Here is a 19,038-nt window from a genome sequence, read left to right on the forward strand (position 1 = left end):
AACTATCTGTACTTTCCTATTTACTTAAACTGAAATCCTGTATTACTTACATTGTCTTACTATGACTGATCTTAATTGAATCCAATTCATAAGACCACGGTTTTGCCTTGGCTGATTTTATTTGAATTTGGTATGCTTGTTAGTTTCAACCCTAAAAGTAGAGGCAACTACTCTGAAGATGACAAGATGTAAAAGATATCCATACTGGTATTAATTATTAACAGCTCTCAAGTCCTACAATGCTTTCAAAGTTGTGTTTTTATAAAAATAGGTAATACTATGTTTAACTATATTAAGCCGATGATGTGGACAAATCTATTGAAAATAACAAGAGAAAACATAGTAACTACGGAAAATCACCTATATTGTGGCCTTATATGTCTTATCCATTGCATGTTTTTCTAGGAATTTGTTTTGCTGTCTTGTTATGATTTGTTTTTCCCTATAATAAGAGAGAGGATAGATATATATGTAGAAATTCACACATGAGATTTTTTTAAAAATTACTTACAGGAACAGATTATATAAAGCAAGATGTAATGAACAGATACTCTGAAGAAGAGACACTAAGAAACCCAATGCTAATTTTGTAGCATTATGATATAAATTCTAGCAATACTATTATTTACTGATCAGAATGATATTAGTCTAGTCTCTTAAGTTCAATTTCAGCATATGTAAAGATAAGGACAGCTACTACGAAGAGAATGAGAGATGCGATGGTAGTTATTATTGTCTTCCCCAATATTAGATCTTGAAGACCTAAAAAGCCTTCATCATCCTGTAATGATTTGATTATTTCTATAATATGCAATATGTATTTAATGCATGTGAAGATGGGGACAACTATTTGTAAGAAACTAGAGACAGTTAGATAGACAGTGAGGATCTCCAGTGGACTTGCTTTGAAATCTGTATTTCTTTAAATTGTTTTTTTAACTGTTTTGTTCTGTTTTGATATGTTTAATCTTACCCTCTTTGAGATATAAAACAAGTGTGTAGGACTGATAACCATATTACTGAGTTTTTGTTCGATCATTGAGCAGAACTGTTTGCAGTGTCACTTTTTGAATGTCATTTTACATACTTTAATTTTGTAACCTCAACAGCTATTTCTAAGATGACAATATGTAACTTATCAACTAGCAATTTCTTACCATTTATTTTTCTGTAATTTTGTATTATTTCTACCCTTTTTTATCTCCATGTTTTTTGTTTCCTTTTCTTTAAATAAAAAAAATTATATATGAGACCAAAATAAAATATGAAAACAATCTGAAGTAGTTATAAAATAGTTAACAGTGTTTTTAAAAATAATAATGTTTTTGTGTGGCATCATTTTATTTCAATAAAAACTACTCCAAAATATTTTTATTGATCAAATAAATAAATTTTAAATCCAGAGCCATATTTGTGTATTGTGTGAAGTCCCAATGCTAAATGTGCCATTGATCATAAGCACTACAAATTCAATTGCATGTAGTTCAATTTAACAGATACACAGTATCAAATACTTTTAAAAATATCAGGTCTAGACAATAATTTGGGAAAGCAAAGTGAAGTGAAAAAGGTGTTATTCTGTGCTTCAAGGTACATAGTTAACAAATTCAAGAACAATCATTATTTTTGAAATTAAGTGTACTAACATGGCAAGTTCCATGTTACATTAACAAGAAGAAAAAATAAAACTTGAGAATGGTCTTAAATATTTCAAAAACAGGGAGATGCTATTAATTGTACTCCTTAGGACAAAACTAGGGTAAATGACCAGAAATTACAAGAACATAAAAAGGGAAGAAGGGGCTACATATTGCGGGTGGGGGGAGGAAAGAGTCTTTCAAATAGTTTTAAATTAAAGCTTATATAGAATTCTAAGCATAATACTTATAGAATTCTAAGCATAATAAATCACTGACAACTTTTTTAATTTCGGGAATATCCGACTAAAATCGTATTAGAGAGGTGTCTATGAGGCCCTTTTCAAGGTTGTGTCTTCCCTTGAGCCCCCACAGGTCAGAAGAAAGATCTTCATACTCAGAGCACAAATGAACAGCCCACAGATACTAGATATAAGGAAAACCTTTAGCACCTATGAGTTGACCTAAGCATCAAATTCTATCCAAAATGACTCAGGCCCCTCTTACAAAGAATTTTACACTTTAGATAAGCAAAAGAGAGAAGTATCAAGGCATCAGAAGAAAAAGAGAAGAACTGAACCCTGACTATGACAAAGTAGCTCTATACAAAGTAATTGACAAAGCAACTGAGGGAAGAACAAGCTAACTTGGTTTTCAGCCTTCCTTTAGGTTCCCAGAGCTGTGTTAAGTGCTGAACAGTGTTCCAGCTTTCATTACAACTTTCTTTTCATCCACCAAACCAAGGTATTTTGTATACAATGTGTGAATTTACTCATCACCAGAGGAAAACTTGAGACAATATTGTACTTCATCTGAATTGTGAACTCCTAGAAAACAATAACAGCAAATTATACTTGTCCTGTGGCTTACCGCAAAGAACTATTCTTCTTAACTTAGACAAAACTCATGATGCATGACAATCTTGTAACCCACCACAAAGCCAGATCCAGAGCCTCCAAATTCCCATTCTTCATGTCATACATGACTGGCTAAATTATGTGTTCCTCTCTACCATTCTGGTTAACTAATGCCTAAAAACTGGACTGGACCAAATATTAATGGTGCTTCTCTCCTTCCTCCAAACACCAAATTTAACAATGGAAGGTAAACAACCTGACTTTAATGGCTCCTTCCATGAATCAACTGACCTCAAGTAAGAATATTCCTTGCTCGATTGTCTATATGAGCCAGTCCCTCGTCCCATTCCTCCACACACTCTTTCCTAGCCTCATTTATTCCTCGCTATAAAGGAAAAAGCTCTTTTCTGATTAATCTTTGAGATAGTTAATGAGCTTATGGTAAAATAGTTCTCTCTACTGAAATATTCTTCTGCCCACTATGCCCTCTTGCTTCTAAATCTTTGTAAATCCTTTCCATATTTAACTTTATACCTTCATCCTGAAATACTTTACAAAACACAAATTAAACCATTAACATCTTCATATTGACTCTTTAAAGTAGAATCACAACTTACATCTTTCTTGATATACAGCCACATAATGAAATACATAGGAAGTACAAACCACCATAAATGATATCTATTTCCCAATATTCAAATAAGAAAACTAGGCAATTAATTTTAAAATAATAACAAATTATTTTAAAATGGTTGCCATAATGAAAATGAAAACTGCTTCCAAGTATTTTGAAGCAATATTCATAACAAAATCCATCACAGAAAAATGAACTACTCACCCGCATTGACTATAGCATCTACCTCTAGCAATGTGATGTCACCTCTATAGAGAGAAACTTTTTCACTCAAACTTCGCTTCACTTCTGATGTTTCCTGAGTATTTTCCTCTGTAATGAAAAGGAATACATATTAACATTACTAATTTAACTTTCTAATCAAACCAACTATAACAATCAGTATGATTCACACTGTTATAAAAAATGGAAGCAGAAACAAGTGTGTAAGTACCCTGTACAAGTTATTCAACATTTATTAATATTATGAAAGTATCCATTTTAAAATAAAGTTATATACTACTGCATTGACAAGGAAATAAGATGTGCAACTGAAAAAACAAATTAAATTTTCACAGTAAAGGACCTTTTTTTCTGTTTTTTTTCCAAGTATTTAAAATCCATCTGTGAGAAAAACAATTACTTGAGCACAAAAACATTTAAGCTCTGCTCTTTGCTACTTCTAAGTAACAACCTGAATAGCTTCAGACATTTCAAGAATATTTGAATATCTGAAACTTTCTTATCAAGTTACACTTAATCTTTTACTATAAAAGGGCAGTGCTAGATAAAAAAGTAAAATAGCCCTATCCATCACACAATCAAAACAAGATAAAACATGGCATTCTGTGACATGATAGATTTTTAAATGTTTTAGAGTAATTCCATAAATCTGAATTGACATTTAACAAATAGTAATGTTAAGACAAACTATTAAACAAAAAGTATGAAATCAAAGCTTTAAGATAAATTGCTCTGCAATTGTCTCTGTCTCTGTATCTCTCTGTCTCTCTCTCTGTCTGTCTGTCTCTCTCTCTCTCTCTGTCTCTGTCTTGCTCTGTCTGTCTCTCTGTCTTTCTGTTTCTCTCTGGCTTTTGCTGTCTTCCAAGGTCATAACTGTTTCCCTTCTACCATATGCCACCCTGCCCTAGAACCAGCCAATTAAATGAACCTTGATTAAACAAAAATTCCTCTGCATAAAATACTTTTTAATATACTTTACTAAAGCAGATTTATACACTTCAAGTTTTAAAAGTATTTATGACTGGTATGAGTCTTTCATAGAAGAAAATGCTATTCACTCAGTAAGACACTCTTAGATAAGCATGCAATGCTAGGTATCTGGGAGAAGTAATAAGTCATAATACAATTGAATCATCGTTGAGTCCCAACAGCCAAATAAAAAATTGCCCAGGAGTAAGGAAATAACCTACGGCCATTAAACTCATCTCTGCCTACAAAGAATTCTCTCCTTAGCAACTACGTCTCTCCTCAAAGGATTCTCATCAAAATATTCACTGGCAGTAGTAGTAACAAGGAAGAAGAGAATACTGTGAAGAAATTGTATATTTTTTTAAAAAATAGGCTATGGTGCCCCTGGGGAAGAACCACCAGTGTCCCCTGAGATCCATACCATGTTGGAACTTAGGACACTGAGAAACCCAGCCAGCAGCTCACCTCTCTGGTAAGTGGCTGTGGTGCAGCAGACTGTGGCCCCTCCAGAGGGAGAAACACCAGTGTCTCCTGAGATCCATGGCATGTTGGAACTTAGGACGCTGGGAAACGAAGCAACCAGCCTGCCTCCTGGCTAAGCAATAGTGAGCCTGCCGGTGTATGGTCTAGAGTCAAACATCCCACTTCCCCTGGCCCTGCTTCCCGTCCCCCTGTTAGCATCTCTTGGGAGGCTAACCATAGCAAATACGGGGTATTTCCTTCTACCATCTCTTTGAAGGCAAATATTTTTATTACTGTTTTGCTTTATTCTGATTAATGGCACTGCTCTATTCAATATTCTGTTTGGATAAGTTCTATAATGTTCTGTATTTCATTTTATTTTGATATATGTGATTGAAAGAACAACTATTGTAAAGATAACAAAATATACTGTGATACCTATTACTCTTTAAAAAAAAAACTATAGCTATGTCCCACCTTACGTCCATCTGCCTTGTGAACTCCCAGTCTCCCCCATCTTGAACCCATGGTTTTACTCTATAAAAGGCCCTAGAAAAGACAGAGTCCTTGACAACTTGTAGGGACCTCTTCTGTCTCTCTTCAGACAGAAGCTTACTTTCTTTAAATAAATGTATTCTGCTCTTCACCTCCGTTGTTCCTAAAATTCATTCTTCTATTTTAGAGGACACGAGCTCATACTATAATAGGTCGGGAGTTTCATTCCCCTATATCAATGAACCCTACATAGACCCTGACACCAAACTCTTTGGAGATCATGAGCTCATCTCACTGGCCTATTCCCACTTTGAGCAGTGTGCTCAACTTTGATTTCTGTTAATAAATCCATGCTTTTACTTCTGCTTCTGAATTTCCTGCTCAATTCTTGGTTTGGAATACAAAGAACCTAACACTGTAGCAATCCCCAGCAAGTCTAAAAGACCTGAGCCCCTGACAGACAGACTTTCAGTTCCTGTTTGTCACTCCACACCACTTCCTCAAGATTCCTCCCAGATCCCAAGTACAATCTCATCCTAGAGTTTGTGCTCACTCTTTCCTCTGCCTAGTGTACTCTTCCATCCAACCTGGAATTAACTCAAAAGTACCTTTAAAAGATAGGCATGCAAAGTGAGGATAAAATAAATCCAAATAATTATGAGAACTTTAAAAGCTTATATTGCAGCATTTGAAGCTATCCTGTCAAATAAAAATTCAAATTGCTAAAAAAAAAATAGAGAAAGATTTTAGAATACTGCAACAAACAAAACATCTATAGTTGAGTTTACCACCTCAGGAGCTCCTAGATTACTATTTTCCTCTATGAGGTAGTGGTAAAGAGCAGGCCACTCCCAAACTGTCCAGATCCTAGTTCTGCCAAATTAACAGATTAAACAGCACAGTTTAGACCAATAATGTATTCGCTCCATACTTCACTATGTAAAATACTGACTCCTTCATACTTGACAGGTTTGTTTTTCTTATACTTTGCTTTGTTTTGTTTCGCTTTCCCCTATAATACAAAAAGGACAGATGTACATGTATAGGCTTATACATGCCTAGAAATTCTTCTAAAGAGTTTACAAGAACTGATTTTATTGTGTGTGATGGTATGAACAGCTACATTGAAGAAAATGAGACATCATGGAAGCCACTGTTGATTTTCTGTCTTCTTGTTTTGAAACCCAATAATGTTTTTAGACTTTGTTTTGATTGGTTTTAGTCTATTTTCTATTTTTTTATTTCAATATGTGTGAAGGTAGGGACACCTATTTTGAAGAAAATGAGACATTATGGTAGCCATTGTTGATTTTTCTATTGTCTGGTTTTGAAGACCCATAATGCTTTCATTCTGTTTTGATCAGTTTTATACTATTTTGTTTTATTTGAATTCATTATTGTGTGAAGATATGGACAACTATTTGAAGAAAACAAGAAACATTATGATAGCCACTGTTGATTTCCTGTTGTCTTGTTTTGAAGTCCTGTGTTGCCTGCATTCTTTTGTTCTGATCTATTTTTTTCTGTTTTGTTTTGTTTTATTCTCTTTAAAATAAAAAAAATCAAAAATTAAAAAAATTTTAAATCTACATGAATATTTTTGCCTCAGTAGCTAGACATAATATACCTCAATTCCTCAAATAATATGCCAAAAAAGCATATAATAATTAATGCTGTAGTCAATAATATTAATAATTATAATTCAGAATACCAATAATTACTTAACTTTTTTTAATAATCAAAAGGCATAAAGTATTTCTAACCACAGACTGCTCTCTGTGTCTATAAAGTAAATTACTATTTAGAAATCACCTCTTATTTGCATGGCAATGCTGTGCTTTCCATTTTATACAACTATATTTTATCAGCATTGATCTCAATAAATCTCTTCCATATCCTGATTTTTCAGAACAAAAAGTTGTCAGGTATTTATTCCTCGGGAACATTCTATATGTACACAAAGCACTGATTCAAATTTTGCATCACTGATTTACTTAAATGCAACTGAAATGTCTGTCAGTGTACACACATGATAGATAGTAATTGTTCTTACAGACTATACTATTATCAAAGTAAACCAGAACGTGACAGTAGTTGAAGCAGTAAAACAGATTTTATTCAGAACTGTCACAATATAGAAAAAGAGACTTAAGTGTATAGCTGATGTCAATTTAGAATACAAAAACAAGCAAAGATTATAGACCTGGAGCAGAATGGGGATCAGTGGATGAAAAATTGCTAAAAGGGAACATCAAGGATAAGGGGTGCCCTAGTTAAACAGCTTTAATGAGATTCTCTCTGAAGGCTGGCCAGGTGATCACTTATCGCCTGGATGAAGGGTGTTGGACATTAAAGGTGAGGGACTCTATATAAACTGACTTAGCTACATTATTGCTAAAACTAGCAATGCAAGTCTGGCAAAGGGCTGGGACTACGTAAGAAAGAGGCTTAGGGAACCTGAGTAAAGGTAAATTAAGGAGACAAGTCTATTAATTTCTCTTTTTCCTGGGAAGAACAGATACTCTCTTCTTTGAAGTTACCTTTTGTTCAGTTAACTTATCTATTGTAACTCTGTAAAAAGAGCTTATCTGATTGATGATGCAAGCAGCCAGGCATTAATGAGGGGAATTTCTATGAAAACGCGCGCGCGCGCGCGCACACACACACACATACATGAGATTAGTAGTCGGAACAGACTATGAATCCAGTTTCTAATATTATGCCCCATTTCTAAGTTTAGAGGCAAGCTAGTCAAGACTTCTAGGTATCAGAACAAAGAACTTTTACACTTTATGTTTCCTTGGTGACTGGTATTCTTGTCCAAGAGGCTCAAATAGCAGTATCCATAAAAGTTGCCCCAAACATGAAAGGTATAATGAAGTATACCAGATTGTGTCACTTCAGCTCCCGAAGATACCAGGGCTAAACGAAAGTCTTAGTTGTCAATAATTGCCAAGTCAGGAAGGTAGGCAAAAGTATTGGAAATGTTAGGTGAAGAATTACAGCCAGCTACTGGAAGAAGATACAACAGAAAAAATATATAAAGTTGCAGGATCCAGTCCAGATTACAGATGGATAACAAAAGATTCCAAAAAAGATTAGAAATTAATAACTCACAAAAGTCCACTATATATTTTTCCAATGAGACATAAAATTTCTCTACATTTACCCCCTTTCTTTATTGTTGTGTACAAAATAAGCTTGGCCTCATTCAATTTGGCCTGATTATTTACATGATTGAAACAACATAATTGACTACTTACGTCTTTTTGAGTTTGATATACTGAATTTTTCAAAATGAATCCCAGATTAGATTTTTAGTTGTCTCTTAGGACTTGAAAGCCAAAAATCTAGATTTTTCTTGTAATAACTATACATGTGGACAGATTCTTCTCTTTTTGAAGTTCCCAAATAGCCTAAATTTCCTATAAGAATTGATCCTGTTTACTCATAGAAGCCTGGGACCTCTACAAACCAGGTACCAGGCTAGTTTTTCTGAGACCTTTGTAAACTCTGCCTTTATATGGTCAACCTTAATAATTTAAATGTGTCTAGACATATGTGACTCACTGAATCAGTGTCAAATAAGACATTCCATTAAATGCTTGGGACTGTAAACTAGTTTTACAATTATGTGCTGTTATAAGTAAAATATATTCTTACTGAACTTTGGCAAATAATTGCATTGCTTTGAAAATAAAAATGTTCAATAGGAATTCCTAAATTCTGAAGAGATTATGTAGGGTAAAAAGTTGAATGTTTTATTTTTTTTAGACAAAAGAAAAATCTACTAAATTGTTAAGTGACAGCTAGCTTGAATAAAGAGGAAAGTTCATTAAATAAAACATTAAGAAATCAGTAATATTCCAAAGTTACAATCAAAAGATTATCATTCTCTATTATTCATTTTTACGTAACTGATTTTTCTGTTTGATTTTAGCAGTTTTATGAACTTGTATATTTCTCCATTAGTTCTAAAATCCATATTCATTCTGGTAATATGACTGGAAAGGTACTTAAGCAATATTATCAGAGACCTGCACTCCAGAACACATGCCACAGTATTTTCCATGGGTATCTGAGATAATCCTTTTTTGGTAAAAAGGAAGCACTCTGGTCTATAGCTACTTGAAGAAGCTTTCAGGAAGAGTAAGAAAAACTATCTGTAAGAATAAAAGATCAAAATGTAATTTAAGAACTTACAAGAGTTAATCATGAAAATTATGCAATCTGACAAGGGAATATGATCAATTTTGTGGCATAAAGATTTACATAATAGTTGGCATTATGAATGATAACATAATGCCAAAATATATGGACAATGATGGTACTAACAAATTTCCATGAAATTCAAACATTTTATGAAATATTAATATTCAAAATATTTATGCTTACAAAATATAAACTATAAAAGATAAAGCATCACTTCTCATCTGACAGTGACTCCCATGCAATTTAATATATCGAGTAAACAGAATATATGTACATGAAAAAACAAACCCTGTGATATTTTCCAGGGATTCTGTGAGAAATCTTGGGTTCAGTTTGAAATCAAGATTTCATGTAGGATTTGATTTTGGGAAGCTGTCAAGAATGTAAAAAGGTTTAAATTTTAATTAATTAAAATTACATATTGCTTAAAAATACTTAGGTTCTCTATAAAAAAGATGTTAAAGAAACAAAAGTAAATTATTTTGAAAAGACAATCTTCATTCCCTAGCCAAAGTACTTGTAAGTATAGAAAATTTTTACAATCTCTTATTTAAAAATTTTTGGGTTTTTAATAAAGAAAAGACTGAATTCCAGTTTTATATCAGTAAAATACTCATATTTTTAAAACTTTCAAAATAAACTCATCTTAGTTAGCTTTACAAACATGAAATTACTTTTTTATAAAACTACAACATTCCACCCATTTCAGGTTTTGCCTCTATTTTTCCACTTTCTCATAGTTCAATAACCAAGTGGTCTAACTTTAAGACAAAATCAGTCTCTTAGCCAAAAATTTGCCATTCTTTACATATTATACAGAGATACTTCCCTTCACACATTGTTTTTAGAAATTTTGTTTCTATGTATTAATTATAATTTAAAACTATAAATTTAAACTTTATTTTACAGAGAATAGTAAGAAACATACAACACCAAAACTGTACAGCAGACTGGTACATTCAATAAACATACCATTTCATAATTTCTAGGGATACGTTTCTTTATAGTATAATTTTTCAAAGTTGCAAAAGAATATTTGATCCAAATATAATTAGATTCTTCATAAGAAGTCAAAATATATAAATGTAAATTTACATTCTATAATGAAGGTTTCAATAATTTACATTATTTCTTTACCCAGATTTTTTAACAAATATCTGTTATTTAGTTTAATGTGGCATAGGCCCAAGGTTGCAAGTAATTAATATGAAAACTTTCTAGGCAGAAATATTATAATACTAAATGAAACTAACTCATCCCAAAGTCTTTCCCTGTTAACTATTTTTATAACACATGCATGTTCAGCAAGTAAGAGCAAAAACCTTAAAAATTTAAACACATGAATTTTTATTATACTGTTGTGCTTCATATATAAAGAGTAATGACTATAACGCAATTAATTTTTACTATATCTTTACTTATATACTTATTTTTAGATTGCACTCATAATTTTTATAATCTTTAAGATCTAATAAATATAACAAAAGTTTCTTTGGCTGGTAAACCCAAGTAGAATAAAAATATATCCTTGTTTTATATGTAATGCTGTTAACTGAAAAAAATGCCCACTTTTACACTAACTTGACAAAGTTTAGCTTTCTTTACCAAAGATTTATCAAAGTCATGGGAACTTTAAATATTGGGTTAGTTTCTGTGTTTCTGAGAACTCCATGAATATTTAATTCATATAAATAATCATTTATCAACACCGATTTGAATGAAACACTTATTCAAGATTTCATAAATTAACACTAATACTACCCTGAGTAAGACAAATAGGTCCCATATAGGTTACATACATGTATCTGTATGTAAATATATTAAACACGACAGTTACAAACAGATCTAAACATGGCTAAAATGTTAGCCATGAGTCAGGTAAATATAGTCATTAGTATAGTCTCATCTTTGATTCCCTTTTTTAAAATCTGAATTGTTTCTGGCAAGTGAAACAAGTTAGGTTATGGTGCAATATAAAGACTAGGGACTTTTATAATATTTATAGAGAAGACTTTTAAGATTTTTAATGAGGTATGAAGGCTGTAGATCAAACACTAGGCAAGAGAATGATAGAGGTGACACCAAAGAGCTGTCTAGTTATCTCCAAAGCCTAATCAAGTAAAAACATTTTATATCAGAATTTCTTCTAATTTATCTTTCTGTTCCTTTTCAGTCACAGGTAGTTTTTTGGGGGGCAGGGATGTTCCTGCCCTGAATTCCTTGAGAGTCCCCCAAAATGTCAGAGGGCTTAAAGTCAATGGCTATGGGGAATTGAAATGCTGAGAAAGAGGAAGAAAAGAGTCTAGCAGATGTGTGCAGAAGAGTGAAGCAGGTAAAAGTTTGAAGAGGAAATCAAAAAGAGGGAGAAATAGAAAAACTAGTTACTTACTATTCTAGCTATGCAAACTCAAGTTCCATGAGGGTGAGAAAAAAAAGACATAAAAAGTTTCATAAACAGCCAGAAAAAAATCTTTCCATCTCAGGATTCAGGGTAAATTCTAAAGAAGAGCCAGGAATAAAAATTTCAAAACTGATACTTTCAAACAAAGAAGCTTGGACTTCTATTCATCTTCAATAATAGTACTCAGGACTTGTAAGAATCAAGCTTTGTCCTTGCTTAAATGGACTGTCTTTTGGGGCACTAGCTGAGGATACATACTACCAGTGGATCTCTGACCCATCAGTCAAAAATAAGACAAAAGCTTCAGAGGTACACACTTGAAGAACTATATGAGAGTGATGACTATAATCCTATTCCAGATGTAAGAAAATAATTTATAAAGAAAACCAGAACTAAAGAGTCAATGCCATAAGCTGTTCTACAACTATAAAAAGAAAAGAGCTAGAGTCAAAGCAGTAAAAACGTCCTACCCAAAAGATACAGCCTCAACTAATGTATCAGGTGAATGTAGGACCAGTGTTTCCAGACTTCCTGGTATTTCAAAGGAAGTAGAAAACCTAAGTTAAATGTGAAATTTCCTGATTAAAAAACAACAAGGGATATTCTTGAAGCTGAAGAAAACCTACTTTGGCTTGAATTCAGGAAACAGCTATTACTTTTTGACTTCTTTAATGGATCCCCAAACAGCCTGCCAATTGCTTTCCACTATTTGCCTAAAACTTGGACAGATACAGTCCTATCTGCCACTTCTCTCCAATCTGTATTACTCTCCATATTTTTATCACAGGTGAATCCTCAATTTTTCTCAACCAATTCTCCTATGACTTTGGAATGTCCTTTGTCTATAATCTTTGCCACACCCTATGATCCTTTAAAACATAGGTTGGATTGGGCATGATGGTACATGCCCATAATCTCAGCACTTTAGGAGGCTGAGATAGGATTACGTGTTCAAGCCCAGCATGAGCAATTTAGTGATTTACCAAGACTTGCTCTCAAAATAAAGTATAAAAAAGGATTAGGTATGTACTTCAGTGTGAAGGCCATGTGTTCAATCCCTGGTACAACAAAACAAAACAAAACCACCTCACACTGGAGGTTTTTACATTAACAAAACTTTGTATTAATGTTTTTTTCTCCCATTTTGGACCCAAAGTATTCTGAGTCCTTCTCATATACTTTTGGGTACCTGAGTTATTTGTATATGCTTTGTCATCATTCTGCTAGAATGTGGGATTCACATCTTGACTGGTCTTCATACTTTTTGTACTTAACAAGGCTATCAAATGTCCCTCTGCTCAGCTGAGGTCACACTCAAATATGAGAATTTTATTTGAAGGTTTAACTTTTCAAGCGACTATTAGGTTGGAGTTCAAGGTGAAAAGGGATGTGTTTCTGAGTTTTCCATCCAAGGAAGCTCTATGAAATCTGGAGCTCAGAAAACAGGCAGGGGATTGAATTTGAGGCCTATTAAATAAGTGAACTGCTAAATTGAAAAGGCATGCATAAAAGACAGAAAAAAACACCACACAGAGAACTCAACATTACATTTTAAGAACAATGAAAAATATTTATAAACTAATTCTATCCTCTTTCTTAAAATAAGGTCAAATTTTTACACATTTTATGTGTCCTCTTCCTCTGTGTTAATAACTTGGGTACCCACACATAAGCTACTTAAGGAAACTGAGATACAAGGATATTTCACAACTAACTTATACAATGATTTAAAACTTACAGTTGAGATTTGAGCACTGCAAATCTGGTTTTAGAACCCATATACTTAATTACAGTGAAATACTGCCTCATAACAAGAAGCAGGTTTGCCAAGTGTAAAAAACAAACAAACAAAAAGTAAATCTATAACTTCTTTAAATGAATGCACATTTCATTCACAGTATTTATTTTAAGTTTAATGTGACTATATGAAGATGTTTGACATGGGAGCTATGGCATTAAAAATACGTATTCTGTTGTTATATTCTGCTAAAAAATCAATTTAGTTTAAAATTACAATATGACCACACAGCATGGTTCTTAGTTTAAAGCTTATATAAGGATAATGCAATATAGTAATTTTGTGCAAAAATCAAAGTCATACAATTATACTCCAAAACACAAGGAAAATCAAATATCTGCGTTCTTACCACATATAAGGTACAATAGTACAGTAAACACACAATGAAAAGGAGGATCAAATTTGTACCCTTTCAGTAAAATGCTAAGTATTCAAATGTATAAAAACAGAAATGAGCACCTCCTCCTTGCCCCACAGATGCAGGCAGCTGTCAGGATTGTTGGTTGCCCCTCCTCCTTGCCCCAGAAACCCAGGCAGCCAGTGGGATTATCGGCTGCCCCTTCTCCTCACCCCAGAGACCTTGGCCGCCTACAGGATCCTCAGTTGCCCTTCCCCTCCATCCAAAACACCTCAGCAGTGCAGAGACCATCAGCAACTTCTTCCACCCCCTGCAGAAACTTGGTAAGCTGGTGGGAGCCTCAGCAACCCCTCACCCACACAGAGGACCTCAGCAGGTATGCAACAGTGTGGTGAGTTTCCCCCTCAAATAGAGGACCTCAGTGGATAAAGAGGAGCAGCAACAAATCCTCCCTCCCCCAGCTATAGGACCTTGGAGCCCAGTAAAAGTGTGGGTAAGTCCTTCTTACATACTGAGAACACTGGGTTGGTTGAGGATAGAGCTGATAAGGCCTCCCCCAAACTGGAAGAACTGAAAATGCCCTACAAGACCCCCAGTGACACAGTAGGGTCCTGGTTGAGGCACATACCACAGCCAGGTGGATCTGGCAGTTTGGAACAGCCTGAAGTCACAGTACCAATAGGAGCTAAGGGCTGGCTTATATCAATACTCCTAGGCTATTTAGCCTAGGAAAAATATAGGACTCTCTCAACAGGCCCTGCAGGAGGAATTCAGATGACTGGTCCCTCCCTCTTCATTGTGGGACTCAGCAATTGGACAAACATCAATCACACAGTAGGACCCTAAGACACACATGACCGACAGTTGAAACTAGTGGGATTGAAAAGACCAAAATCTTAACCCAACAAGTGAAAATGACAAAATGAAAAAGAAAAATTCAATCTCAAACTTCAAGTCTACCAGGAGACATAAAAATAGAGGATATTAAAAGTCACATACCTGAAATTTCTAAAAAGATAGCTAGTAAAATAAAGAAACAGATCCATGAGGCTACAGAGGAAACCAGATTAGAAATAATCTCTCAGATAAAGAAATGAGAACCTTAATACAAGAGTTGCTTAGCATAGCTAAAAAAGGCATAGATTTTAAAAAAGTATAGGACCATGGGAAAATGATTGAAACCTTGAATGAATAATATAGGAAACAAACAGAATGCATGAAACAAATTCAAAGACATATCCAGGAAATTAAAAATTCCATTGAAAGCTGGCAAAACTGTTTGAATAAAGCTGAGGATAGACTTTCAGACCTTGAAGACAGATCATAGAAGGGGATCAAAACAGGAAAAAAACTTTTAAAAATAACAAGGCAGTACAAAATAACAATTCAAAATCTTCAAGACAATGCAAAGAGGAACAATATAAGACTGATAGGTGTCAATGAAAATGCAGGAGTCAACACAAATGACATTAAAAAAAAAAACTATTTGTAGAAGTAATAGCAGAAAATTTCCCAAACATGGGAAAAAAATCAGATATACAGATAGGTGAGGCATACAGAATGCCAAATAGTCACAACCAAAATAAATCTACATCCAGCCATGTAATAATAAAGATCCCAGAAATTCAGCATAAAAACAGAATACTAAAAGTTGTCAGAGAAAAGACACAACTCACCTATCAAGGAAATCTCATTAGAATCTCGGTATAATTCTCAGCACAAACCCTCAAGTCAAGATAAGCTTGGAGTAAAGAATTTCAAACCCTGAAAGAACACAGCTTTTGACCCGGATTGATGTACCCTGAAAAACTTTCTTTGAAAATTAATGGAGAAATAAGATACTTTCATGACAAAGAACAACTAAAGAAATTCATGTCCACCAAACACTAGAAAGAGTACAGAAAGACATACTACAGAGAGACAAAAGTGACTACAATTCCCAGAACAACAACAGAAAGAAACCCACCAGATAGAGGAAGCAATTAAATATGGGTGGAAAGCAGAAAACCAACAACAGGAAAATAAAATGACAAAACCAGTACTTATCAGTTATATCCATCAATGTAAATAGCCTCAATTCACCAATTAAAAGAAACAGGTTAACAGAATGATCAAGAAACAGGATCCAACAATATGCTGCATACAGAAAACACATCTGACTCAAAAGGAAACTCACAGACTAAAAGTCAAAGGATGGAAAACAATATTCCATGTGACAGGAATCCAGAAAAAAACACAGGTAGCTATTCTGTTTGCAGACAATGTGAACTTCAAACCAGAAGTGATCTAAAGAGATAAAGAAGATCACTACATACTTGTTAGGGGAAAAATTTAAGAGGAAGAGCTAACAATCATAAATATACATACACCAAATACAAGAGCACCCAACTACATAAGACAAATACTAATAGACATGAAAAACCAAATACACAATAACACAATCATAGCAGGGGACTTTAATACTTCACTGTCACAAAGAGATCAATTAGACAAAAAGCAAAGAAATAACAGAACTGAATCAAACCTGTAAAAAAATGGGTTTAGTAGATGTTTACAGAATGTTCCACCCAACAACTTCAAAATACACATTTCATCTCAGCTGCACATCGAACCTTCTCTAAAATAGACCATACATTTGCCCACAGAACATGCTTAAGTAAATACAAAGGGACTGAAACTGTTGTGTACATATTACCTGACCATAGTGCACTAAAACTAGAAATTAATGGCAAAAGAAACTGCAAAACTTACATAAACAAATGGAAATTAAATAACAATCTTTTGAACAACCAATGGATTTCAGATGAAATTAAGGAACTTAATACCTACAATTCAATGAAAATGCAGATGCAACATCCTGAACCCTGTGGGACACAATGAAAGCAGTCCTAAGAGGGAAATATATAACAATGAATTATCACATCAAGAAAACAGAAAAAGCATACAATAAACAAAATAGTGCTACGCTGCAAGCTTCTAGAAAAACAAGACCAAGTCAAGCCCACTGGTTATAGAAGAGAAGAAATTATAAAGATTAGATTAGAAATTAATGCAACTGAGACTAAGAAAATAATACAAGATAATAACAAATCAGAAAATGGTTTATTTGAAAGAATAAACAAAATTGATAAACTTGTAGGCAACCTTATCAAAAAAATTCATGCAATAAGGAAAGAAAAAGGTGAAATTACTACAGATTCCATGGAAAGTCAGAACATGAATACCTACTTTGAAAATCTTTATTCACATAGGGTGGAAAACACAGAGGAAATGGACAGATTCCTAGAAACACATGAATTACCAAAGCTGAATCAAGAAGACGTAACAATTTTGAATAAGTCAATATCAGCTACTGAAATTAGAATTGTGATTAAAACTTACCAAAAAAAAAAAAAAAACCCCAGGTTCTGATACATTCACAGCTGAATTCTACAAGAAATTTAAAGAATATTTAATACCAATACTGCTCATACTGCTTTCAATGAAATTGAAAGCAAAGCAATCCTTTCTAACTCATTCCTGGAGGCAAGTATTATTCTGATACCAAAAGCAGAGAAAGACCCAACCAAAAAGGAGAACTGTAGGCCAATCTCACTAATGAACATTGATGTAAAACTTCTCAACAAAATACTGACAAATAAAATATAGCAAATCATCAAGAAGATTATACATCATGACCAAGTGGGATTTATCCCAGGAATGCAGGGACAGTTTAACATATGGAAATCAATAAATGTAAAACACCACATCACCAGAGAAAAAGACAAAAATCACATGATCACCTCAATAGACACAGAAAAAGCTTTTGATAAAACCCAACACTTGTTCATGATTTTAAAAAATCAGACTAGATGGTATCTATCTCAATCTGATAAAAGTCATCTATGACAAACCAACAGCCAACATTACACAAACCAGACAAAAACTGAAAGCTTTCACTGTAAAATCAGGAACAAGACAATAATATCCATTTGTCACCATTCCTATTCAATGTACTTCAGGAAACATTAGCCAGAGCAAATAGACAAGAGAAATAAAAGGAATAAGGATAGGAAAGGAATAGGTTAAATTATCACCCTTTTCAGATGTCATGATACTCTAAATGGGAGATCCTAAAAACTCCACCAAAAAATTACTAGAATAAGCAAATTCAGCACTTTAGCTAGACACAAAGTCAACACTCAAAAATCAATAGTATTCCTATACACAAACAACAAACTCACTGAAAGAGATGATATGGAAATAACACCTTTTACAATAGCATCCAAAACAATGAAATACTTAGGAATCAACCTAACCAAGAATGTAGAAGACCTATATGCTGAAAACTATAGTACTCTAAAAAAAAGAGATTGAAAAAGATGTCGAAAATGGAAAGATATCCCTTGCTCTTGCTTAGGAAGAACCAACACTGTGAAAATGACCATACTCCCAAAATGGTTACACAGATTTAATGCAATCCTGATCAAAATACCATTAACATACCTTATAGATCTAGAGAAACCATTCCTTAAATTCATTTGGAAATAGAAGAGACCTATAATAGCAAAGGTAATACTGGGCAACAAAAGCAAGGCAGGAGACATCATAATCCCTGACTTGAAATTATACTACAAAGCTACAGTGATAAACTCAGCATAGTACTGGCAAAAAAAAAAAAAAAAAAAAAAACACCAGTCCAGAGGATCAATGGAACAGATTAGAAGAACTACAAAGACACTCAGCCACCTTACATTTGACAAAGGGGCTAAACATTTTCACTAGAAGAAAAACAGCCTCTTTAATAAATGGTGTTGGAAAAATTGGCTTTCCATATGCCAAAGACTAAAACTAGTGTATTACCATGCACTAAACCAAAATAAAAAGACCTAAATATAAAATAGAAATAGTAAATCTATTGGACAAGTTAGATTGAAATATTTATGACATAGGGGTAGGCAAAGAGTTCATTAACAAAATGCAAACCACACAGGAAGTACTTCAAAAAATCAAC

At 33.6% G+C, this 19,038-nt stretch overlaps 1 protein-coding gene across 6 annotated transcripts in view; it reads right to left on the reverse strand.

Moving 5' to 3' along the window:
• The window catches only part of Macrod2 (mono-ADP ribosylhydrolase 2), a 1,970,011-nt gene that overhangs the window by 1,900,742 nt on the left and 50,231 nt on the right, over positions 1–19,038 (reverse strand). For all 6 annotated transcript variants that reach the window (XM_063248672.1, XM_063248671.1, XM_063248675.1 and 3 more), the window contains exon 3: positions 3,333–3,440. In XM_063248672.1, coding sequence (XP_063104742.1) covers positions 3,333–3,440 — 108 coding nt within the window. The remainder of the gene's footprint in view (positions 1–3,332; positions 3,441–19,038) is intronic.

Source organism: Cavia porcellus, unplaced genomic scaffold (assembly GCF_034190915.1).
Source record: "Cavia porcellus strain 051 isolate PalLab524CR breed Dunkin Hartley unplaced genomic scaffold, mCavPor4.1 scaffold_5, whole genome shotgun sequence".
Classification (NCBI taxonomy): Eukaryota; Metazoa; Chordata; class Mammalia; order Rodentia; family Caviidae; genus Cavia; species Cavia porcellus.